Consider the following 26,941-nt stretch of genomic DNA (forward strand, 5'->3'; position numbering starts at 1 on the left):
ATTTATATATGTACATGGTGCTGTACAGATTACACAGTAAATAGCAAGACCCTGCCGCATAGGCTTACAATCTAATAAAGATAGGCTTACAATCTAATAATGATAACTGTAAGGCCTAAACGTCTTCGTGGAATGGCAAGTTCCAAAAACTTTATACCGATGTACTGTCTCTGTGTAAGGGTGATCAGGAATGCAACTTTCCCTGACTTGGGTAATTTTTTACATAACGGCAGCATCCCAAGCTCTGCAAACAGACAAACCTGATTCTTATATGGGTTTTAAAAACACTTTTAGGGGTAGGAATCTGTTAAGGCAGGGGCGGGCAGAGGGTAGTTCTCCAGAGGTTTTGGTCTTCAAGTCCCAGAAGCTCCTGCCAGCATGGCCAATGGTGAGGAATCTTGGGAAATGGAATCTAAAACATCTGGAGATCTACTTTCTGCCCACCCCTATGTTAAGGCTTTAACATAGGGCTAGTTCCATGATGGTGAATCCAATAATTTGGTATGGTGCAAGCCTATAAAGTGTGAAGTAAGTGTATACCTGCACATGCAGTACACCTAATTCCTGCAATCCTTGTACTCCAGTTTTTGAGACAGATTTCATGATCTGGGTGTACTTTGCAGATGCCTACAGCATTCACTTTATGGTACATGTAGTAACAGGTTCAAGCCCACACACCATTGCACAGAGGTGATTGGCAAATTCACAACCGTGTGAATTAGCCCTTTACTGAAAGAGTTTCCAGGTTGGTACACCGTCTGCTGTTGTGCTCTCTTTTGTCAATGCAGTTCATAGTCTGCTGTTAATTCAGTGCTTGGGTAGCTTCATGTGTCACATGAATACTTGATAAAGTCTGGGAAGTGTGGTAGGGCTGTCCCCCTGTGGATAGAACTAAACTCAGTAGCTTCATGGGAAAGACTGGAAAGTATCAGTAAAACTAAATGTGCATTTTAATGCAACTGTTTATATTAGCAGCACTGAATTTTAGCGGAATGTCCATTGTACATTTCAGAGAGCTGTTATTCCCTGCTGAAATGGGCATTTGGATATCAGTAATGTCCAAATGTTCTGACTTTATACTGCTAGTTTTACCCTACCCTGTGCCTGTTTGGTGCATTCTCTTCCCCTCATTGTTTTATTATGATTTTATTAGAATGTAAGCCTATGCGGCAGGGTCTTGCTATTTACTGTTTTACTCTGTACAGCACCATGTACATTGATGGTGCTATATAAATAAATAAATAAATAATAATAATAATAATGTTGGTTTTATAGAAAATATTGAATCAGAAAAAATCCAATGCAAATTTGATTAATTAACCTAGAGATAACCCAATAATTGCCCATTGTTTGTTTTGGGGTTAACTCTGGGTTGTTTAATCCCTAAACAACCCAGAGTTCCAGATTCAGATGTAACATTATTGATTGAAAGCAGTCATGATGAGTGTGTGGGAGGCAGTGTGTTTGCTTGCTACATCTCAGCCTTCACAATTTCTGTGTTAAGCAACCCAGGCCACAGTAACTTGGAAGACTGAAGTGTTCTCCCACTGGTTTTTTTTTTAATATTGCCATTTCTGATGTGAGATTTGTGACCATTTATTCTTTTGCATAGAGATTGGCTTGTTTGTCCTGTGTAGAATGCAGTAAACATTGCTAGCAAATGATGCTGTATATCTCTGTAGAAATTGTGTACTTGTCATCCACAGTATTTATTTATTATATTTATATACCGCCCCATAGCCGAAGCTCTCTGGGCGGTTTACAACAGTTAAAAATGGTAAAAAGTATACAAAATTTAAAAAACCATCAGAAACATAAAAACAACAGTATAAAAACAACAGTATGCATTTAAAAACAACAATTCTGGGGTCCATTAAAAACAAACTTAACGTTGTTAAATGCTGTTAAAATGCCTGGGAGAAGAGAAAAGTCTTGACCTGGCACCGAAAAGATAACAATGTTGTCGCCAGGTATCAGGGCTTCATACACCATTAGGTCTTGTAATAGTGCACCTGAAGTCCTGAAAAATAACAAGTGACAATCCCTCCAAAGTGCTGTTTGGGCATTGGTGGAGGAGCGCTTACTGGGCAGGGAAGCTGCAGGCAGCACTGGCAAGATCGCGAAGAACAACATGTGCTTTTTTGCCAGTCTTGCCAAGCAGCTCTGTAGCCAATCCCTGAGCTCTCCTGGGTTCAGACAAGACAACCACCCCTCTGGGTATGAATAACCCCTACAACAAGCCATGGATTCTCAGGGTGGCTTGTTTAAGAAAAATAAGCCAACCTGTGGAAAATGCACTGGGTTTGGACTACACAACAACCCATCATGGCTGGCAGCCCTGGTGGGTTGTCATGTTGTGCAAACACGCTGCTAGTGTGTTTTAGGTTGGGTGGCTGACTGTTAGCAAGTACAGACCTATCACCCAAGCCTTATGAGATGTATGTGTCCTGGATGGGTTGTAGATCATTGATGATAAATTTGAGTTATTTATTTATTTATTTATTTATTATTACATTTCTATACCGCCCAATAGCCGAAGCTCTCTGGGCGGTTCACAAAAATTAAAACCATAGTAAGACAACCAACAGGTTAAAAGCACAAATACACAATACAATATAAAAAGCACAACCAGAATAAAAACCACGCAGAAAAATTGATATAAAATTAAAATACAGAGTTAAAACAGTAAAATTTAAATTTAAGTTAAAATTAAGTATTAAAACACTGAGAGAATAAAAAGGTCTTCAACTGGCGACGAAAGGAGTACAGTGTAGGCGCCAGGCGGACCTCTCTGGGGAGCTCATTTTAGCTGGAAACTGAAGGTGGCAACAACTAGTGTTCTCTGTTTTTCTCTTCTGGCTCTGTTTTGTAGAAGTTGACAATCTGGTCCTGTTGGTCTGTTGTTGTTTTTACTTTGTTGGGTGGGTATTGTAGTCAGATATGCCTGATTTAAAACCTTAAGTTGTGAGTCTCTGTCCAGCAAGACTAGACAGATGGGATTGTATTCTACTGCTTGACCATAAACAATTGTTTTTTTGGTGTGTCCTGGTTGGAAGTTGGAAGCATGTAAGTGTGTGTAACAGTCAGTAGGTTTTATAATCAAACTACATTATCAAAGGTTGTGTAGCAAATAGCACCTTTTTCTTTAACAGATGAATATTACTCACTCCTTGGCAGTGTGCTGTGTGTGTTTTGGAGTTACAATCTTAGCTAAAAGTGTGTAGTCTCTCATTTTAAAGATGAAGAGACACATGTGTATAGACATCGCTTAGTAGCCAAATGCATCTAATCATCTGTCCACTCTTTATTGCAAATGCCAGTCGTTTCCATGGAGTTAACTGGGGAGTCTTATCACCATAGTGTGTCATGAGGTGAACACTGTGCTATTTCTTTAAAATATTGGTTTGACACATCATTTACACTTCCAATTAGTTTTCCACTCCTAATCTCAATAGTCAGAAATCTTATGGCCTGTCATTCAGAGTAACTTTCCAGGAGCTAGCCCAACAGAATGCGGAAAATATATTAGTTTGGACATAATTCCTTTAAACACCATAGTAGCTGTGGGTTGGATCTAGAGGTGATCAAGTGGAACTCCACTCGCACAATGAGGCTTTCGTAACTTTACCCCCTACAGTCTCCTGTGCCAACGAAAGCCACTTCTGAGGGTCAACAGACCCTCTGGAATTGCATGGGATGAGGGATATGCTAATGAGCTTTCAACATGTTAGAAATTGTATTTCTTATAAGACGTTTTCACCGAGCCTGTATATAGTTTTAATTGTTTTAATTGGTTTTACTGTTTTTAAATTCTATACTGGTTTTAGCTAATTATTGGGTTAATTTGTTTTTAACTGTGTATATTGTTTGTATGATTTTATCTGTAGGCCACCCTGAGATCCTTGTGAAATAGGGCAGGATACAAATGTTTTAATAAATATTTTTTTAAAAAATGCCAGCGAAGCATGAAAATAATCTAATCAGATGCTTTTCATGGAAGATCAAGAACACACCCTGCATTTATCAGTATAATCTGCCATCTTTTATGGTTTGACTGCATTCTGTTTACTAGTGCTAGCTGTACATAAAATGAACTATGTATTCTTTGTGTCTTTCTTTCTTCTACCCTGCAGCTTAGAAGGTGATCGATACAGTTCTCTCTGAGGAGCCAGAAAGCAGGCAGCTCATGACTTCTGATCAGGACACTAAAGTTGTGGCTGAACCGCAGGTGCAGCAAGTACAAGAAGTTAAAGATAGTTCTCATCTAGTAAGTATTATGATGAAGTCTTGATAAATGACTGCATAAAAATGTGAGCATTTCGGACACTGTTCTATACCTCAAAGTTTATGCCTGTCTTTAGTAACTTGTCAAACTGTTTTCCAAAACTACTTCACAGGAAATAGAAGTCTATTGCTGATTTCATGCATTTGTGCTAAGCATATAAAGTAGAAGGAATCCTTCAATTTCTGGCTATGGTAGTTATACTCACTTAAAAGAGATAATACTACTGATTCCATTCGTAGAATCGGTTTAGAACCAGGGATAAGCTGCCATGTAACACAATTAAATTTCCCGATATGCTCTCGAGCAGTTTTCTGCTGATATGTATGAATTTCATTCCTATAACCAAGAATGTGATTGTTTTATAAAAGATGGCTCACTGACTCTTTTAGAAGAGGTGGCTTCACAAAATGAAATGTGAATAAATGAAAATGGCCATGCTAGAGTACTCTGGTGTGCCATATGTGACTCTCAACATAAATATCATGGTGTCATCCATTGGGCAAGCAACAAAGTGTACTAATAGCAAAGAAGGAAGGCAGCTTCATTCACCAAAACCAACTAGTGGTGCTAGGAGAAATTGGATGAGATTTCAACTTGGTGTTTTAAATTCGTAATTTTGCATTGCTGCTGTTTTTATCTGGTTGAGCTTTTATATTATGGTTTTATACTGTTTTATACTCCGAATGTTTTTAATTTTTCTACTCAGAAATAAGTTCCATTGAGTTTAGTGGGGCTTGCTCCCAGGCAAGTGGTCATAGGATGCAATGTATGAGACTACAGAAAGATGCACCCAAGACCATTTTGTCTTCCCTTCTTTCTGCTTCACTCTGTCTTGCCCAGTTTTGCCCTCACAAAAACAAAATAGTAAAGGAAAATGAAATGTCTGTGACGGATAGGACAAAGCAAGGTTTAATTGTTACTTGGCTGACTAGAGCAGTTTATTTTCATTAGTTGAAAATGAAATGCCTGTGCTTGGGTAGGTAGAGTGTAAATATTCATATCTGAGAAGTGATCAGATTGCTTCTTCATTTCCATAGAAGGGCATCTTTTATCACAGTGTATCTGGTAGAGGTGTTGATTCAGTTTAGAGATTAACTGTGTGCTTTTATCCAGATTATGTAATGTTAACCTAGTTATTATTTAAGAGAAACTTAATAGTTAAACATTTTAAAAACTGCCAAAATACATTTTATCTGACTTAACTAAGCCCTTCACCTTGTTTCGCCCAGCTCCAGCACCACATGAGCACAGAATTTTAGTCAAATAGAAACTGAAAGCAACAATGAATGTCCGTGTTTAATGAATGGCTAATTAATTAATGGCTCTGTGTTCATCTTTAGTTCGTCTTTATGGGACTGTAAGTTTATGATGAGATTTAATGGAAACTTACTTTCACATGAGTAATTTGTTCCTTAAATTTAAAAAATTGAGATTTAATTTAAGAAACCGGATATATAATTTATTTCTTTTCATCCTAAAGTGAGCAAACAAAGTAGTCTTTTTCCAAATAGCCTTCCAATAAGGCAAAGGATAAAATTGATGCATTTTTAATTTACACAATCTTTTAAAATTTTGATTTGCTGTGGGTGCACATGTGGGTGGCTTTTTGAGAAGGGAAGACTCCTAATATGCCTAAAATAATGTTTGTTCAGATCATGAAAAATCAGGAAGATACTCCCAGTTCATAATATAAGCCCGAAAAATATAGTTAAAAAGTAAATTATTTAGGGTAATCTTTGCTGTACATATGATAACATACTAAGGCATTGCTCAGTTACTGAGCTTTGGATTTTGAGTGGCAATAGCATATGAGCCCCCTGCACTGTTGAAACAGTACTATTTTTGGCATCTGGGTGTTGGCTTGTCTCCCCAGCAGCCTTAAAGTGAAGTGAGCATATGCAGAAAGGAGCTTACAGTTCTGGGACTTGCAAAAAGAACTTAACAAAATGGGTTGCTGTTTCAGTAAAGAACAAAATAACACCAAGAATGAGAAAATGAGTTTGTTGGGGAAATCTACTGAAGAGGAGGCCTCTGAAAATGGGATAAGTAAAACTTTAACTTCAATTTTGGAGACGATGGAAGAAAAGGAACTGCATGTAATCCAAGAGACAGTGTGTGGGGAAGCTGTTCTTCATAATAGCTGCAGGGAGCCAGTTAAATATCCTTTAAACCATTGTTTGGGCATTGCTGAAGATGACCATGTTACCAATAAACGTTTTAAGCTCCATCCACATAATGTGAAAAGGGTCTTGAATAGGTATGACAGTTTACAAGAATCTGAATTAATGGAAGATACAGTTGGTGGTGAAAGGCTTACAGAATATAGTAATAGTAATGCTCAATGTGTGAATATTGCAGACAGCTACCATATTAATAGCAATATTGAAACTGGATCTACTGTAGCTAGAAAGTGTTCATTTGAAAATACTTCTACTTCATATGTGCCAAACGTTTTAAGCCAAGGAAGTTTCTTACCAAAAGCCTTAAGTACATGCAAAGAAAATCCAGTTATGAGCAAGTGCTTACTACTACAGGATGAAGTAGAGGCTGTTAAGGGTAATTCTAATGCAATAATTTCAAGTACAGCAGATAGAGAAAGAGCAGTGTCAACCTTCGCATATCTTGATATAGACAGGCACCATATAACCACCAGAGATGAGTTCTACAGTATTTGTTTAATTGACGATGATCTGAGAATGGATGTAGAAGAAGGGCAAGCTATTGTGGATGAAGAGACTTCTTTAAATGTAAAAACACCAGCTGTTCTGAAAATGTATAGTATGACATGGCCTCTTGAAAGTGGGAAAGAATTCTTCGCCCAGAAGCCTTTGCCTGTTGACTTCAGCATCCAGGAAAATGTATCTTACAACTTAATAGATGATAATATGGTGCCGAAAAGTGAGATAAAAAGTTCAATTGACTTAGAGAATGGGGGCTATAGGTTAAATACTGACAACATAGCAGCAGATGGTTTAAGGGTGCAGACACATGCTGAAGAATGCCCTCAAAATAGAACTCTGGAAATGGATACACTAGGTAGTAAAATCTTTGTGAATGAATTGGTTAGTGAAGACAATAATTCCTCAACACCTGCACCCTTAGAGAAAGATGGGGAATATTCTCTACAGTTGAAAAGCATGAGAAGTTCACGCAGTTCCACTTTAGATAGTAGGAGCAACTGTGACACAGAAGTGATAAAGTCTGAGCTTAATGAAAATCAAAATACAGAAGGAGAAAACACTAAGCAGTTGTTAGGAAATCCAAAGTACCCATCAGAGATTGATGAAAATACCAGTGATTTAGTCTCTGTAAGTCAGAATAATACAGAAAGCCTAAGTCAAGGAAATAGTCGAAAGTCTGAGAATTTTACAGGGAGTACAAATGAATTTTGGACAATATCTGCCTGCAATGATGAGGAAACAACTGACTTCTCTGAGCAGTATAATGTAGACCAGCTCTTGAAATATGAAGATGTTTCTCATCTTGAAACTTGCTGCAGCCATGAAAATCTGACAGAAAACAAAATGCTTTCAACATCAAATAATTTGATTTTTGAAGCAGAAATACCTAATCTTTCAGAGTTTAGTAGTAATGAAGATGGCACCTGTATAAGGACTGCTCAGCAAAACCTGTCTCAAAAAGGTAACATACCTTCAGAGATGAGTGGTTTGATTGAGGGATCATGGGGAAGTAAAGATACAATATTTTTTTCTGAGACAGTTAATGAGCAAAAGGAAAATTGCTTGGGAATTCAAGTTCTACTTGACCTCTCAAAAAATGATGGTGAAACACATGAATATTCTAGTTTACTTAATGAAGATAGCAGCTGCTCTGTCTCTTTAGCACATTCTGAAGCGGGTGAAATGGATTTGAATTTGAAGCTATGGGACAAATGTACATTCCATAGACTGGAAGATCAACTGAGTGCAGGGATCAACCCTTGCAGATTAATAACAACTGTAGAAGAGCCCGTAAATGTTTTGAAATGCGAACTACACCATAAAGGGAAAATACACAGTGAAATGGAAACTAAAGCAGTTTCTGAAGGTTCCATTGTTCATGACAGTTCTATAGTAAATAGCAATAATCTAATGCAAAAGCATAGTATATCTTCAAATGTTCAAGAGAGGCCTGCAATTCTGGAGTTGCCTGTAAGTATCTTGGAAATTGATAGAGCTAAGGGCCAATTTGAAACTGAGAGGCTTCCTGCATTGATTGATGACAATTACGCTAGAAGTGTAAATATGGAAACTGGCTACACTACAACATCAACCAGAGCAAATGAAAAAAATGAAGGATTCCATGAAAACAGCAGTCTATCCAGACAAATTGCGATGGAAGCTATATGTCCTCCTCAGCCCTTAATCTCTGGAATATCAGCTCTCTGTACAAATATATTAAAAGAAAATACAAAGAACTCAACTCCTGAAAGTAGCCTGTATGAACTGAAAGCTGAGAAGGATGTTCTGACTTGCAGTTTGGAAATTTGTAAAGATGCTGGTGGAATTTGCATTGACCCAAAGCAGGTAGACAGATATGCTGCTACTCCTTCATACGAAATACCTCTTGCCTCTGCTAATGACCAAGAATCTGAGCAACACAGTGCAAAGCATGTATTAGATCTGATGGAAGATATTTTAAAGGAATCTGATAATACTCACAAAATGGATATCAGAGATTCCCAAGGTGATACTGGTGGCTCAGGAACAGCATATGCACTTTGTCAGTCTGCTCCGCTAAGTGGGTTGTTTTCAACCACTGACTTCACTCACGATGACAAATATCTGATGGGATATTTGTGGATTAATTCATCTAACAAAACTGATAACATATGCACTACTAGTGAGACACTACAAAACCAAGGTGGAGATGTGTCAGTTCCTCCTTTTGATATTGGAGGATACCCTTACCAGTTGCTGGTACAGCAGAACAGTGATATTTGGGGATGGCAAGATAGAGATGAAGAGTGTGTAAGTATTTTACAATTACAATTTCTTTCATGAGGCACCTTTTTAAATCCAATCTGTGGTTTGAACCTTGATTTTTTTAATTTGTTGTATAATTGTCTAAGATCCTATGGATAGGATCCAAATGTGTCCTGCACAAGGCACTTCTGCTTGCACAAAGCAGCCTTGCCAAAGTCTTTCAAGTTCCCTGTCCAGTTGCAAGCACCTTAGGGGGTCTTTCAACGATCAGGAATGGGTTTGGGGGCTGTGGCAGGGTATATACTGTTAGGAAAGGAGGCAGAAAAGCACAGATGCACAAGTGGAGTTCCACTAGTTTTTCTCTGGATTCAACTCTTCCACTATGAGGTGCTAAACCGAAGGCATATATATTAGGGTATTCTGGTACCCATTTTTATGGCAAACCTTTATTGTCTCCACCCTGTCCCTTGCACTTGTACTACTTACTGTAATTTTCTGCCTAAAACAGGTTTGAAATATGCTTGAGTTGAACTTTAGCATTCCTTAGATAAGTATTTTCTATCCCATCTCCAATAGTTTCAGCCAAGAAATAAATTGTGTTCACATACTTACACTCTTATTTGAGAGCTCAAGCATGAGGATTTGAAAAAGTGTCTCTACCTTTATGCAGCAAAGTGCTTTTAACCATTTGTGAGCAATAACTGTAGAACTGGGTTGGGTCTAATTGAAGGAAAACTGGAGAAAGCTACAGAATTGAATTTCTTCCCAGGTGTGACATAGTTGTGTTTAAATTTTAAGAGCTTCCGTCTTTTCAGACTCATTGCCCGCTTCTACTGAAATCACGCCCCTTCCCACAGAATATTATGGATACGTAATACATATATCACACTGCCCCTGCCAGACATCTGTGTACTCAAACCATGCTAGCAGAGTGGTTTACCCCCATTTGTGAGAGGGGTGACATTAATTAATATGTAGTTAGCAATTTTTTAACAGAATTTTTAAAGCAATGCAGTGATAAGTGGCTAGACACTGTGCACACTGAAATTTAAAGCTGAAGTGTCCTGTCCATGCTTACCTGGGAGTAAGACTGACTTGCCATTGCACTTACAAGTAGACATGCATAAGATTGTGTCTGTCCAGTATTGGGTTTTTTTCTCCCTCTAGTAATGTCTGTTGGCGATTATGGTTTTGCTTGCTTTGTTTATGTAACTGTCTTGAATTTGGCCTGCTGCAAAATGACGCACCAGATTTGCCCCCCTCCCCATGTCTAGGTTGAATTGGAGGAGGCACTTTGTCAAATTGGACGGCATTTTCCTGCCCTCAGCTTTTGTGGGAGCACTTTTACCATTGGCAGCTAGGCAGCTTTGATGTTTTTTATTAATCCTTCTTGCTGAACTTCTTCACTTTTTGTTGCTGCCAGTGGCAGTGGCAAAATAACTCCTTGCAGTATTATTTATTTATTTATTTGTTTATTTATTACATTTATAGACTGCCCCATAGCCGAAGCTCTCTGTGTGGTTTACAAAGATTAAAACACAAAGCATTAAAAACAAATATACAAAATGTAAAACCATAAAAAGCATAAAAACAGATTACATACAATATCCATCTATTCTGAGTCAGTTAAAAATTCAACATATGCTGTTAAATGTAGGAAGTTCCATTACTCTGCTCTTGGAATAATGCTATATTACTGTTTTACCATTTTTCTGAGCTTCTGAACTCTTCCTGACCATACAGGAGGCGGAAGAAGGGAAGTGTTTGAGCCCAAGAATTACTATGGTTTAGCATGATGTGTAAAAACTGCCGTACTTTGAAGATTACTGAGCAGTGGTGTCTTCATTCATTTGTTGTGAAAGACTGAGTTGTGTAGCAGTCGTTGTTGCCAGGCCTTGGGACTCTTATCACCATAAGAGATTAGATTTGTCTTGTAGGAATGTGCATATCAAGAAAACTCCACTTCGCCCAAGTTCTCTAAATTTCATCAAGAAGCTTGTTCCAACTCAAGTCCATTTCAGATTATGAGCTTTGTGGGTTTTTTCCTTTTCGCATGAAAATCCCCACGTATTTTTGTGTATATATTTCCAAATGTAGTCATCAGTTGTGTGACTCTTTGAAACATTCTTTTCCCAATGATTAAAAAATATTTGTATGCATTTTTCAAAAGTACAGTGTTTTTCATGTGCATTTTTCAAATGAATGCTTGCAGTTGAACACATTTTTGGTCCATGAATCACATTGCAGACTTCAACTGCAGATTGAGTCCAAATCCATTTTCAGTCAGGAAGGTGTAAACTGGGTAAATCCTGATCAAAAATGAACTGAAGCTAATTTCTCATATATCCTAATTGTCTTGTTATGCTTGCTATTGTCTTTATTTAGAAAACCAGGCAAGAACCAAAGTGATACAAAATACAATTTAGTGTAGAAATGTTCGGAGATGTATTTCTCTTAAAGATTCCAGTGTAGTACGAGATTGAATTCTTTGAAGGAATTGTTGCATAAATAGCCCCATTATTATTATATATTTTATTATTATATTTATTTATTTAGCACCATCAATGTACATGGTGCTTTACAGAGTAAAACAGTAAATAGCAAGACCCTGCTGCATAGACTTACATTCTAATAAAATCATAGTAAAACAATAAGGAGGGGCAAAAAGGGCAAAAAGGAGGAACCTGGGAAAAGACAGGCCTGTCAGTCTGACATCCATCCCTAGGAAACGTCTGGAGCAGATTCTAAAAACGTTAATCTGTAAGCACCTTGAAAACAATGCAATAATTACTGTGGAAATGCTGTAGACGTCATATATCTTAACTTCAGCAAAGCTTTTGACAAAGTGACCCATGATATTCCGATAAACAAAAGAGCTAAAAGTGGGCTAGATGGAACAACTATTAGATGGATACATAGTTGGCCACAGACTCAGACTCAAAGAATGCTTATCAACAGTACCTTCTCAATCTGAGGGGAGGTAAGGAGTGGGGTACCGCAGGGATCAGTCCTGGGCCCAGTGCTCTTCAACATTTTTATTAAATGTTGAAGAAGGTGCAGGGAATGCTTATCAAGTTTGCAGATGACACCAAATTGGGTGGGATAGCTAATACAACCATAGAGTTATTAGATTGTAAAACATAAATTCCAATAGCTAGCAATGCACACAGTTACAACTTATCATGATGAAGAAACGTAATCTCAGAACACTTTAATAGTTCTACAATAAATTGTACTAGAAGCCTCCAACCAACACTTGGATCAGTTCCAACACACAGCATGGCAGCCTTTCTAATACCAACATGTCAGTGTCTTATACCTGTGTGTGTGTGTCCAATACTTCTCCTGCCTCAAGGACAATACAAGTTAGATATGCATCCCTGTGGCTTTTCCTTTGCATTTTTTCTTCTGCTCTTCTGCTTGTTTTGATCATTCCACTTCCGAAACTGTCTGCTCAGTTCTATTTCAGGAAATAAATCAAGTCAAAACTGAGAAATTCATTTCAACCAAGTTTAGTAATGGACTAATATAGATGGATTTTTTTTAAAAAAAAAATCCACTTGAAAGAGTGACCACAACCTTTTTTTTATTTTGTCAAGCATTTAACTTGCTGGGTTGAGAATTTTATTGCTAATTACCTTGCTTTTTAGATTGGTTTCATCTGCTGATCTGTTCGTTTTCCATGCAGGTTGTGTGTTTGCTTGGCTTTTTCTTTTTCTGTTGGCTTTTATTTTTAAACTGTTGTAAGCTACGTTGAGTGCTAGAAATGCAGTGGAAGAGTACAATATAAATATTCCAGATATATAGTTTATGGGTTTGCCTTTGTGGCCAGGAGCTTCAGTCAAACCATTTTGCTGCTTTATCAAAGGAAACTGAAGGTAACAAAGAGTCCCATAAATAGTATGTGCTCTTTAAAATGTTGCTCCTTTCATATACCCAGATCCTAAATGTATTGCTTTAAAAGTCCCAATATCTTCGAATTGTCTCAGGTACTTAGAGGCAAATTATCTTTCACCTTCTGCTCCCCTCTCACCTTTACAATATGAGAATAACAGTTTAAATCTACCTTTACAGGACTGTTGCAAGAATGACAGAGATTTGGGTGGGTTGCATGTGCCCTCACCACCACTGCATGCCCCCCCCCACTTTAAGTGTGCCTTAATTTAAAGCTAACCTTTAGGCCACTGAAATTCATCAGCAAACTACTCATTATTTTTCTGCTTCCGCCACCAACTTTCAGCTGTATGGAAGCAGCCCCCAAGGAGACTGGGAAAGTGAAATTAGCCTCAGAGACCTCAGAGTTGCCCACCCCGAGATAATTCTAGACTTTGATATCCCTACTGCTTAGATTCCTTTTTGAGTTTAATATAGCTCTTATTAGTTTTATATTGACAGCCGCATTTGGTCCTTTTGTGTGTATGTAGTTTTTAATATTTTATTGTGCCACTTTGGACATCTCCATTTGGAGGAGAAGTGGACTATAAATCTTACCATAAATATAACTGGAAATGGTTCAGTATTTGCTATCAGCAGCTCGCTTAACAATATCTTGTAACTGGAAAGAAGTGTGAGTCCCTGTCTTGGATGAATGGTTGATTAAAATATGGTATATAGTGTTTATGGTAAATATTTGATCAGAGTAAGGGAAGGCGGCAGTTATATGATTCTTTTGTTGCAAATTGGACCGTTTTTTATTATATGCTGGTCTAATAAAGTGCAAGAGAGTGCTAATCCACATTCCCTGGTAGGGATACTATGAGGTTGTATAGACTGCATATTATATCTTGACATTTTTATTTGTAAAATGGAATATAAATGATTTATTTCTTAATTATTTATATGATCAAATACTTGTAAAGTAAATTTGATTTTAAAAAATATATAAATAAAGGCTTGGATGCTAACTTTCCTGCCGTGAATGAGACAGAATTACCCACCCCCCAATACCTGTTCCCTGTACAACTGCCTGTGCCTCCGAAAAGCCTGCTCATGGACCCTTGGGTATGGTATGGGATTGGGTATGGTATGGGATATAGTGCAGGGAGCTGTAGTGAGGGGGTAGTTGGTGGAATCACCCCCCACCCTTATATGAACAGAAGAGCCAACTTAGGATCCAAGCTGATGTAGGTGAATTGATCTGAACACTCTAAAGAATTATGCAAATGTTAACTATTTATGAATTGGTCTCAACAATTAACTTAGCGTGACTTTATATAAGCATCTTGATGAGAGCGCTGGTCATAAGATGTTTTCTTTCTTTTTTCTTTCTTTTTAGGAGATGTGTATATATCACTACATGCAGTTTCATTAAAATAAGTAACCATGTTAAAATTGCAGGGATTTCTAACTTCAGGAGGAAATGGGTCTGTAAAAAAGATTGAGCAAGCTACCCTAATTTCAGAATGTGGGGGTACTGTTGTATTCTTTATCAAACATGCTTCTGTTTCACATATTAATCCACAGAGTGTAATCCAAACACTATTTTATAGGAGTCAGCCAAGGTTTCCGAATTAAATCCTAATGCAAAAGTATGGGGGAATCACATGTTACACGTGGAGGCAAGTGGTGCTACTGATGGTAGCGTGAGCAAAACCTGGGAAGAAATACCAGATCATCCGCCAGATTCCTGCAAAGAAGGTATGAGTAAGCAGTCTAGTTCCAACGTTTGTTTTCTCAAAAGAAAACTTATTCTGGCACTTATAGTAATTCAACCTTGGAAATAAATTCTTTTCCCCCTTCAGGGGCAGCTGCTTATATCCTGTTTAGTTTACCCATGATCCTCCCTTTTGCTTCCCTCCTGGTCTAATCTGATGTACACTTGGCTAACCCATTTAGCTGTTTCTACCAGAAGGAACGTAGTTACTGGTTCTCTAAGCAAAAAGAGGCCCTGGATGCGCATGGCACTCTTTCTTCAACAAACAAACAAATGGGAGCTGTTTGCACAGCATGATAGCCCACTATGGGTTAACCTGTGCGCAGCATGTGGAACCTATGCATTGGGGGTTGTTGTGTCGTGCAAACCCAGTGAACATGGGTTATGCAAGGTTTAAACAGTCCTCACATAACCCTAAAACCAGACCATGGGTTGTGTGAGGGTTGTTTAACCCTCACATAACCCACGCTCGCCAGGTTCACACAGGCCAACTACCAAGCGGGGTGCATATGCAATTTGGTGCCCATGGACACCATGGCTCATTGTGGGCTAAATAACCCACAATGACCGCTGGTGTGTCATCCGAACCTGATCAGAGAGCTGGTTCCAATTTTAAAGGCTGTGACAGGCTTTGAGTAATGGCTCAGTCTGAGCCAGGGGCAAGCAGGTTGTTTGCTGCTTGACTAGCTACTGGGTAAGTCAGCAAGTAGCAAATTGCATAGCTATAGTAATTGAATGACACTTCAGGTTCTGTTAAGAATGTAACAACCTTGTAAGACGTGAAGGAGTAATCTATGTATTGTTAGTCTTTTTAGGTATTGCAAAACTCTTAGTTGTGATAAGCACACAAATACACACACTCGCAGCTACTGCTCTGGCAGTTATTCAAAATATAAAACGTTTCTTGTCTAGTTGAGAGTAAGTCAATAATGTCTTAGTTTGTGACTCTGGCAGTTTTCTCTACAGGATTGGAGGCCAATGGTGATGGTGACAAAAAGCACCAGAATGAATCGTTAGCAGAACTACAAGAACCAGCACTAACTGCTCCATTATCAGACCAAACAGATATGAACCCTTTGGCTCTAGATCATTCAGAGTATGAAACTGTGCATGAAAACACTCAGACAGGTAAGAAAAACGTCTTCAGATAAGCTCATTGTCTGTTTTTAAATTTGTTTGTCATTTTATTTATTCAACCCCCCCTCCTTTCCAACAACAAAACAGTGCTCAAGGCAGATGTTTGCTATTCCATCTTACAAAATCACCTCCAGTGTTTATGCTAAATATACCTATATGCCAAGAATTTGCAAATTACAGGCTTCTGATGAAACTTGCCAGAGCAAGCTTGAATTATAGGCATTGTTACAGAAATGACCATACGCTAACAGTAGTCACTTAAATCCTTAATATATAGTCTTCAATAGGAATTGGCAATTAATGTAACAATTTTTCTAGCTTGCTTGCGTGTGTGCAACTAGATCCAACTCATCTAGAAGGAATTGTTGTTTGCCCTGGGCATGTGACTAGCTTTGTCCTCCTTGTATGTGTACTGAAATAGCTAGCTTTTTGTGTTGCAAAACAAATATAGATGAAATACTGACATCTACATTTCATATTAAATGAAAGATAATACTTACTTAATATTGCTTGGATTTTAGCCAACCTGCTCCCACAAAGTCTTCCAGTGGATAACAATACATCTTCATAAACACCAAACTGATCACATAGGTGCAGTTTTGGAAATATTCAAACCCATCCCTCATTCTGCTTAGCCCAGGCCGCTAAAATAAAAAGGTCTAACCTTCCAGACTTTAGATCTCCAGCGTCTTGGGTGTGTGTGTGTGAATATGTTTACTGGATTAATTGAGCATATATAAAAAGTTAGAGGCTGCAAGTCAGCATATTTTGTTACCTTACAGATTTTGGATCTATAATGAAAAGTGTCTACAATGCATAATTTATATAATGCCTTAAGCAGGTTTGTGTACTTTGAAAGTTGTGATGTGTGTGTGTATACTTTATGAATATTTTTGTCATTTGCATACCTTGAATAATTCTGCTTTTGTTGATCAACAGAGGAAAAATAGCTATGCAGGATACTAGGAATCTGCTCACTGCCCCTGCCCCACCCCCCGCCCATTAATACCAATTATTGCCTACAGACTTTCAGGATGCTCCCTTCACACCCGGAGAACCAGTATCTTGTTTTTCCCAATTAAAAAAGAAAAGTGATATCTTCAACATAATCAGTAGTACACCGAGTGCCAAATGCTTCACTTGCACAGTATGAACGTAGAGTTGTGCAATTGTTCAAATCCTATCATTTTTATACAACGTAGGATATATGCTAGCTGTCCAGATGCTTATGTAACATGCTTTTTATTTTAATCTAATGTTTGTTGGGGAGCTCAGTATCTCCTGTAGGAGCAGAAATAATCCAACCATGGCCTATAGTTGGGTTATTTGAGGGCTGTTTCCCCTTCCAGCAAGCCCTGGTTTAGACAGCACAAGAAGCCGCTCCCCACACACATCAAGGATTAAACAAGCCACGGTGGCTTGTTTAACCCTCAGTGATTGTTGGATGAGCATATTTGTCATGGTGTCAAAAAGAGCAGTGATCTTGGTTTCCTTGTTTTGAAGCAGAACTGCCACTGCACCACTGAATTGCAGTGTCGGAATGCAGAAGTTGCCCAGCCCTGGTGTAAAGCATTTACATAATAGGGCAGAATAACAGAAAACTCAGGACCCTCTTAAAACCAATCTTTATTCAAATATTTACATACCTTTCTTTTGTTCTTATGACTTCTTAAAAGCTGTTCCAAGTGAAAAGGAATCACAACTAATACTTCAACGTTTGTGCATTGACTCTTACAGAAAAAATGTTGTTGCTTTTTGAATTCAGATAATTATTCCCTTGTTCAGTGTTTTCTAATGGGGGGCGCAGGGTGGACTATGGCTGCAAGCTAAGTGTGCCTATGGTCCATTGACATTTCTGCAGAATTCATGTGTTTTGGAGCAAGATTATTTTGGTTGTACTGCTTCATATAAAGAGTACTTTGTGGTATTTCGCTGCAAGTGCCATCATGAAAGAGGTGATAGTGTTGTCACAAAGGGAACTACTATTACAAATGACTTCTTGACTTTCAGTTGACTTAGTATTTTCCATTTCTAGGAGGTAAAGAACAGCTGCAACCAGAAGGTCAAGAAGATTTGCGAGAAGTGCTTAAAAAAACACTGGAGTTCTGTTTATCTAGGTACCGTAAACATAAAATGGATATTACAAAATAGTGAGCACTCCTGCTATATTTTCCTTTAGGATGATAGGTTAAGTAATAATCACCATGAAATAAATGATGTACCTGTTTTGTCTCTAAGAAACGGCATTGTGGCATTTGGATTGCATGGGAATTCATGACTGGGCAGGGACAAATATGGTGGGTTCATACCTTGAAAAGTCTGCGGACAGTTTGGGGAAGAATGAAAGCATTTATTTTCCTTGACTAAACGTTTGCTTGTTTCCCTTAATTTAGGCATGAAAGCCTTTCAAATTAAGGCAGTTTCACAAGTTGACAGTCACTCTCTAGATGGTTACATATGTTCTCTGTCTGCATAAAAAAATAGTGCTCAATGCTTTAGGAAGACAGTAACTATTGAGAATAGACTTAAGTCTGTTATGGTCTGTCATCTGCAGCAGAAAATATTTTGTAACTGATACCTCCTATGCACTGATGGTGAAATGCAAGGGTGGGCAAACTTTTTGCCCTGAGGCATGCACAGACATGCTTCTGCCCACCCACTGAGGCACATCTCAGTGCACAGGTATGGGGAAACCTCCCCTCCCTATAGGCTGAGATCAGGACAGCTGGAATCACGCTGGTGACAGCCAGCTCAGTCCTGGCTTTCAAAGACTCTCTTTGCTGTGTGGAGAATTGCAGACCTTTCTTCACCCCAGCAAGGCGACATCACGCTCCTCCTAACCCACCAAGCCCCTGTTTAGCAACCTGGGAGAAGCGTGACCTACCTGGGGGTGCAATCATGGGGGTGGAGGAGATAAAGCATCAACCCCATCCCCAGCAATTCTGATTCTGATTGCAGTTTGCCTGCTGTGGGGAATCTACATAGAGAGGGAGAGTGGGCGGGGCTCGTTCCCGAGGATTCCACAGTCTGCACAGAGAACTTCTGAGGGCTGCATGCAGGCCAAGGGTTCCTCCTGTCCGATTAAATTCATGCCAAGAACCTGATAAATCTCAAGTACGTTCTTTCTGTCTCTCTGAGGCTATAAAACAGTTTTAAAAAACACCTGGCAAGTGGGCTATATTCAGTTTGGTGTGTCAGTTTGTAGAATCCTGCCATTCTCAACCATAACTAGACCATAACTACTCAAGCAACAAGGAAACTAAGACTGTTTCAGGGTAACTGTTTTTATTTTATTTTGATTTTGTGTTTGTTACATTTATATACCGCCCCATAGCCAAAACTCTCTGGGTGGTTTACAAAGATTAAAAAGATTGGATTAAAAAGACTGAACATTAAAAATCAATATACAAAATCTAAAAACAGTTAACATTTAAAACAAATTTTAATTGTTATCTTCACACTAGCAACCAAGGGAATTTATATATGACTTTACCAATACATAGGTATCTATTTTGGGGTTTTATCATGAAGGCAAACACAGTGTTCCCTCTTCCCTCCCCATCCCCTTTTCCTCATGTGTCATGTCTTGTTTTAGATTGTAAGCCTGAGGGCAGGGGCTGTCTTCTTTACAGATTGATTGTAAACTGCTCCGGGAGCCTTTTTTGGATGAGAAGCAGGGTAAAAATATGATAAATACATGAGTTATAAAAAGAAATGTTTTGGGGTGGGTTTTTTTGCTTTTGTTTTTTACAATGAAGGCTCCTATTGTTCCTTCAACAGAGAGAATCTTGCCAGTGACATGTACCTTATATCTCAGATGGACAGTGATCAGTATGTGCCAATAATGACAGTAGCTAACCTTGATCACGTCAAGAAGCTGAGTACTGATATGGATTTGATTGTCGAAGTGCTGCGATGTAAGTAAAAGATAAGGCATAAGAATTATTTACTTGTACGTGCATTATAAAAAAAATGTTTCAACAAAAGAGCATTAGTACTGGAAGGAAGGGTTGACGCTCTTACAACTTGTTCTTTCCTCTTAAAGGCAAAGTTAACAGCTTAAACTGATCTTAATAATAAAACCAAATTTTATTACGGTGGGGAGGGGCACACACTCCCATTAATCTTCTGTGTAATGCAAGGACTTATCAAATAATTTACCTTTACTAAAATTCTCAATTTGAAAATCCCAAACCAGGTAAGTAGCAAAATTGAGGCGGTCTTTGTTGCTCCAGCTGCATATATCTTCAGCATGTAATTTGCTTTGCTTTAGCCACTACAGCCAACTTCAGATGGAACTAGTTTCAAAAGATCAGTAATAGGTTTGATCTACAGCACGTATTACTTGGAATCCTTATCTGGCAGATAAGTAATTAAGCTTATCAGATCTGAAGTTTCCCATCTTGGGTAGAGCCTTCTTATTTGAAAACAGGTGCTATCAGTGTGAGGCAGCCTGAAGTGTAATACTTCACTGCCATTTCTGCTGATTTGGCCGTTAGTGTTGTTCTAAAGAGTTTAGAGCATTTTCTATTCAAAGTAGAAAACAGTTCCATGCAAGGGTCATCTGACACAATGACCCGGTTTGCATGTCAAAAACAACATAGTTTGTTAACTGGGAGTTGTTGATAATGAAACGGGAGTGAGCATGCTGGTTCCCCACTGACCACTCCCGCTGAGTTAAACAATCCAGGGAACAAACCATGAGTTGAACAACCCAGGGAACAAGCCATGGGTTACATGATTGTTCTTCCAGTAACAATGGAAGAACAATCACCTGCCTGGTTGCTCCCACTTGTTCACAGCTTCCTGGGTTTCTTTAAACCCTCGGTAGCTCTCACATACAAACTGGGCTAGCATGACTGTCGCATGTGTTTCTCCCCCAGAGGCTTCACAGAGAAACATGGCAAACATACTAGTGGCAAAGTAGGTAACCTATATTAAAAGTTAGAAAGATCTCTCCCAAAATAATGTAGGTGCCATGTCTTGGAGACTTCATTTGTACTTGCTACATTTAAAACTTCCCCTTCTGTTAATTGCATGTTAAGAGCAGCAAGTGTAAAACCAAACCCTGCTGCATTCCTTAATGTATAACCGCGGCTGTATTGTGTATTTTCTCAGCATTGCCTTTAGTCCAAGTGGATGAGAAGGGTGAAAAAGTCAGGCCAAACCAGAATCGCTGCATTGTGATTTTACGTGAAGTACCTGAATCTACTCCAGTTGAAGTAAGTATCTCTTAAGGGAGAAAAGATCTCTACTGGAAGCCAGGGCATACTTAGCAAATACAACTTATGCTCTAGAAGCATAGTTTGTGTTTGTGTACATGCACTAAATAAAGAGACCTAACAGTCCAATACTCTAAAACTTAAATGGTTCATCTAAATATATTGACAGAGAGTGCAGAAATCTTGGAATGCTGGTCAAAGAAATCATGATTAAATTATCTGTTCTCAAATTAAGTCTTACGTGGCTTACAAGTTTAATGCACTAAGTAAAGCATGGATCGAATTCAAAGCTTGTGTGAATGGAAAGCCACTTTCTCAACAAATCTGTCCCATTCCCTTGAACTGCAAGGGCTATGTCTTTGGAGGCTGAAGAAGTGAAAGAAGTTAACAAAACTTTTGAGCACAATCTTCTAAGAGCACAAATGAGTTTTTTGATCACACAACAGGTCCATTGCACGAGTGGCCTTGCCTTCACACAACCTTTGGATCCAACCCCATGTTTTTGCAAGTATATTTAGGCTTCTATATAAAATCTTTAGGTGGCAGCCTGTGCACAGTTGAAAGCTTCTTACAAGGACCAGATACCTGGAACTTTATTACTGCTTCACTGTTTCATGCCCCTTCGTTGAAATTAAATATAGCTACTGATATTTAGTGCTTGGATACTTGCTGTCAGTACTAACAAAGGCCTCATACTCTGCCCAGTACCAAATCAGCCTTCAATTATACTTATCAGTGAGTCTTTCCCCCCCACTCTTTTCTTAGGAGGTTGAAGCACTCTTCAAAGGAGATAACTTGCCTAAATTCATCAACTGTGAGTTTGCCTATAATGACAACTGGTTTATTACATTTGAGTCTGAAGCAGATGCACAACAGGTAAGCATTCTCTAACGTCAGTGTCCTATTTCAGATATTGCTTCAGGTTAATCATAGCTATGGTGATGTGACACAAACATGTTGATCCATAATACGCAGTTGATTTAATGGTCTGTAATACGAAGTTGTAAGACGGAATCATTGGGCAGAATTACAGTGTTTTTAGTTCAGGGCAAAATACATTCCAAGTAGTCATAGTTTCCATAATTAAGTCTAGAAGACATTAGAACACACTCAGGAATTTAAATCCCACTGAAACTATTTTAATAACTGATACCTGTGAATTTCAGTAGGCCTTAGGTGTGCCTACTCTGTGGGAGAAGGCCATCTCAGTGGTGGCCCCCCAATTATGGAATGATCTCCCTGACAAAGCCTACCTGGCACCAACATTGCTATCTTTTCAACGCCAGGTCAAAACTTTTCTCTTTTCCAGGCATTTAGCAATATGCAATGAGCTCCACTGATCCTGGATCTGTTTTTAGGTTTGGCTGACAATTTAAAGTTGTTTATAGTTATTTTTAGATGTATGTTTTTGTGTATGCTGCATATTTTTATGGTTTTAAATTTTGTATATCATTTTTAACTGTTTTAACCTTATGTAAACTGCCCAGAGAGCTTCAGCTATTTTTATTTATTTATTTATTTAATTTATATACCGCCCCATAGCTGAAGCTCTCTGGGCGGTATAGAAGTGTAATAAAGAATAAAGTCTATGGGTGGATTCCTGCATTGAGCAGGGGGTTGGACTCGATGGCCTTGTAGGTCCCTTCCAGCTCTGCTATTCTATGATTCTAAGTGGGGTTTATGAAATGGGTGCGGTCCTAACTGCATGAATTCTCTCTGTTCCTCTCTACCTGATTTTTTTGCCATCTCATGTGATGGTTGCCAAACGTTGTTATAAAAAGTCCAAATTTAGCTGTCTCCAAGCTTTGGGGACCAGGCTATAATACTTTGTAAGCCTGTATCAGACTTGAGTATCCTATTAAATTGAGAACAGTTGTTATTACTTGTGACAGTATACGTTGCTGCTGATCACTTTGCTGTTGTATTTGTTACTCTTAAAGGCTTACAGATACCTTAGAGAAGAAGTGAAAATCTTCCAAGGAAAACCAATTAAGGTAAATGAATCTTCATTTTTTTTAGTGTTAGTTGTAATGCCTTTGAGCACAGGCGTCTAAGAGCATAATCTTCTGTCTTTTAGGCAAGAATAAAAGCAAAGGCTATAGCTATAAATACATTTTTGCCAAAGAATGGATACAGACCTCTGGATATGAACATCTACACACAGCAGCGTTATACAACATCATTTTACTTACCTCCAGTATACAGCCCCCAGCAGCAGTTTCCACTGTACAGCTTAATTGCCCCACAGACCTGGTCAACAACACACAGCTATCTTGATCCATCACTGGTAAGCACTTGGGAATCATTTCTTAAATAGATATTCAAGCTATTGCTTGGTCTTGAATGCCACCGGGCCATCTTAGATTAAATATATAGTTCCGTAATATTGATGCATTTTTCAATCTTGCTCCACCCAGATCTGACCATTGCATCTTGTTTATGTAATTCTCCAGCATTAATTCAGAATAGCTAAGTCCTGGGAACAATTCTCTTGAATCTTCTGAATTCTGTTGTGGAATTCCTTTAAACAAGAGCTAGAGCCTAAGTATGATGCTTAGGTTAGACCCAAAAAGTGAAGGAATGTACAGAGGGCAAATCAGAGTCTTGTGACTGTTTCAGGACTTTTGAAGGTCTGTGTGGCTACGGAAAATTCCAGGTCTATAGCTGTTTAATCTGCAGTACTTTTGTTCTTTAGGTAACGCCATTTCCAAATACTGGATTTATCAATGGTTTTACGTCGCCTACTTTCAAGCCTACTGCTTCTCCACTGACTTCACTTAGGCAGTATACTCCCAGAAACAGGCAAGTTCTAAAGACAAATGTTGATCTTGTGAGCCTTTAAGTTACATCTCTTATGGGAATTGTTAAAATAGCTTTTGGGGGAGTATGCATCACATTACAGATGTTCACTTCACTTGGGTACTTCGGCCTGCCCTCACTTTACAGCAGTATAAAGACTATTAATTGATTTTCATGTAACAGACTTAATTACAACCCCAGGTTATGTTCAAGCTATAGTAGCAGTTGGGAGGATTGATTTAAGACGAGTGGTCTACGTGACCTCCCCAAGTGGTAATCTATCTGTTGCTAGCAGAAATAATCAGTTTTACAAGGACTATAGACATTTTGTCTTCAGAAACTGCTATGGCCACAGTTCTCAATGTGATGCGGCAGGCTTTCCCTTAAGACACATAGGCTCTTTTCTCTACGCAGTGTGAAAACTCCACTCAATGGTGAAGTTTTTAGGAGGTACTCACGACACAACGTGTTCCAACTCCACCGTTGTGTGAATGTGGGGAAATTCCACCCAATGCAGCGTGAAACTCCACGGAGCCCTCCAAACAACACAGAGCACAACAGTTGTGCAGGAACTCTTCTCTGCATGATGTGGGTATTCTTTGTGGAGTGTTTTTTTTTAAAAAAAAACTACCTCCACCGTTGGGTGGAGTTTTTCCTCCAACACATTTCTAAATGGTGGTGTAACAACTCCACCATGGAGTTCTACAACCACCATTGAGAAATGTGTTGTCTGAACTGAGCTATAGTCAGCTCATAGAGGTAGCATAAACAGCTGGCCATAAAACAGCTGCCAAAGGAAGTGAGGCAGGTGGCTACTAGAAGGAGGGCTTTCTCCGCTGTGGCACCCCAGTTGTGGAATGAGCTCCCCAGAGAGGTCCGCCTGGCGCCTACACTACTGCTTTCGTCGCCAGCTGAAGACCTTTTTATTCTCTCAGTATTTTAACACTTAATTTTAACTTAAATTTAAATTTTATTGTTCTAACTCTGTATTTTAATCTTATATCAATTTCTGCTGCGTGGTTTTATCCTGGTTGTGCTTTTTATACTGTATTTTGTAATTGTGCTTTTAACCTGTTGGTTTATTGTGGTTTTTATTTTTGTGAACCGCCCAGAGAGCTTCAGCTATTGGGCGGTATAAAAATGTAATAACTAAATAAATAAATAAATAAAAACAACCACAAACAAGAGGTGGGTTGGGATAAGGTGTGTCTGTAGGAAGGCAAGAACAGGAGAATGTTGAAGTTGCAGGTTAGTTAATGTCGCCAAGGGTGCTGCAAATATAATCTCTTTTTTTCAACTATGATTAAGGAATCAAGTGCTGGCCATAGGATCAGGTACTTCTTCCTCAGAGCAAATTCATCTCTCCCATTTCATCCACCTTGATGGCTAACTGATGCCAACAACTCTTAACTGTGGTGCAGATGGGAGGAGAGGGGACACATTTCCATGACTTAAGACTTTTGCATCTGCACAGGCTTCAGGCCCCACTATGTAAAGATACCTTGTAGAAGTAACTTACTATGTGTATTGTGGCAAAAGTTAATAGTTTTTTGCCCCTCTCTCATAATACTCGAACCTGGAGTCATATAATGAAGCTAACTGGTGGGGGATCCAGAACAGAAGTACTATTTCACATGGTGCAATAGTTAAATTTGAATTTTCTGCCAAAAGATGTGGTGATGGCCACCAACTTAAGACAGCTTTAAATGGGAATTGGATATATATTCATTGAAGAAAAATCTATTGATGGTTACTAGTTACGATAGCTATGTAGTGCCTCCAGAACCAGAAGCAGCATGCCTCAGAATACTGGCTTCTGGGGAACAGGAGTGGGAAAGGCTATTACCCTCATGTCCTGCTTGTGATCTTCCCATAGGCTACCAGTTAGCCAATGAAAGAAAAAGAATGATGGACTGGTAGTCCATACTGGTCCTGCAGTATGATTAGAATGACGAAGGCAGAACGATGTGTTGCGTTCATCTTACGAAAAGCCACTGCCTTTGAGCATGTCCTTTACATGGTTCAAGAAATTTTCTAAACATTCCCTGTGACAGTTAAGATATGCTTTGTTTTTTCTCCAGAAACCCCAGCAAATCACATCTACGGCATACGATACCCAGTGCAGACAGAGGGACTGGACTTTTAGAGAGCCCTACAATATTCAATTTTTCTGCTGACCGTTTGATCAACGGTGTCAGAAGCCCACAGACAAGGCAACCAGGCCAGAACAGAACACGGATGCAGAGTACTACAAGTTATACCAAGCGAGAAGTTGGCAGTGGACGAGTAGAACCCACTGCTTCAGACTCTTCCCCAAGCTTAGGTAGAGGAAGGTGAGTATTGAAATGTAGATGCCTGTTGAAGTTGGTTAGGTGCAGTAGAAAGGTAGATTAAGTCATCTGTTTGCACAGCGTGGGAAGGAAGGAATGGATGTAACATAAGGGGAAGGGGAAGATAAGGCCACAAGCAGAGGTGGAGGGAGGGGAAATTGATTTGAAGAAGAACTTGAGAAAATGAAGGTTGGGTAGAGATTAAGTGCAGAGAAAAGTCCCACTGATTGGGAGCCAGCATAGAAACGAACATGCACAGGAAAGAATTGCAAGAAGATGGGTATTAGCAAGAAAGTTCGAACCAGCAGACTGAAGAGTGGAAGATTTCTGATACCTACATAAAAGCATTACAACACTTTGGCACGTTTCTGGGTTGATGGGTCCAGTTGCAGGAATAGTTGTTTTCCGAAAGAGAAATAATTAAAGAAATAAGTCAAAGTGAGAAAGTAACAGATTTGAAGTGTCCAGTATGGAGTTTAACTAGGGTTAAACGGTAGTCAATAGTAATGGTAGGACTTAGTTTGGACATAACTACACAATCCATGATTTAAACCAACCCATGGGTTGTCATGCATCAACGGGAGAGAGCA

General features: G+C 38.9%; 1 protein-coding gene across 1 annotated transcript in view; it reads left to right on the forward strand.

The window, feature by feature from the left end:
- Positions 1-26,941, forward strand: part of LARP4B (La ribonucleoprotein 4B) — a 63,064-nt gene that overhangs the window by 22,929 nt on the left and 13,194 nt on the right. The window contains exons 2-12 of the mRNA XM_063125724.1: positions 4,134-4,267; positions 14,700-14,847; positions 15,830-15,991; positions 18,036-18,117; positions 19,781-19,917; positions 21,119-21,222; positions 21,988-22,098; positions 23,163-23,216; positions 23,300-23,509; positions 23,918-24,024; positions 26,103-26,354. Of these exons, the coding sequence (XP_062981794.1) occupies positions 4,187-4,267; positions 14,700-14,847; positions 15,830-15,991; positions 18,036-18,117; positions 19,781-19,917; positions 21,119-21,222; positions 21,988-22,098; positions 23,163-23,216; positions 23,300-23,509; positions 23,918-24,024; positions 26,103-26,354 (1,448 nt within the window). The 5' untranslated portion in view covers positions 4,134-4,186. The remainder of the gene's footprint in view (positions 1-4,133; positions 4,268-14,699; positions 14,848-15,829; positions 15,992-18,035; positions 18,118-19,780; positions 19,918-21,118; positions 21,223-21,987; positions 22,099-23,162; positions 23,217-23,299; positions 23,510-23,917; positions 24,025-26,102; positions 26,355-26,941) is intronic.

The sequence above is a fragment of the Elgaria multicarinata genome, chromosome 1, assembly GCF_023053635.1.
Source record: "Elgaria multicarinata webbii isolate HBS135686 ecotype San Diego chromosome 1, rElgMul1.1.pri, whole genome shotgun sequence".
Taxonomy (NCBI): Eukaryota; Metazoa; Chordata; class Lepidosauria; order Squamata; family Anguidae; genus Elgaria; species Elgaria multicarinata.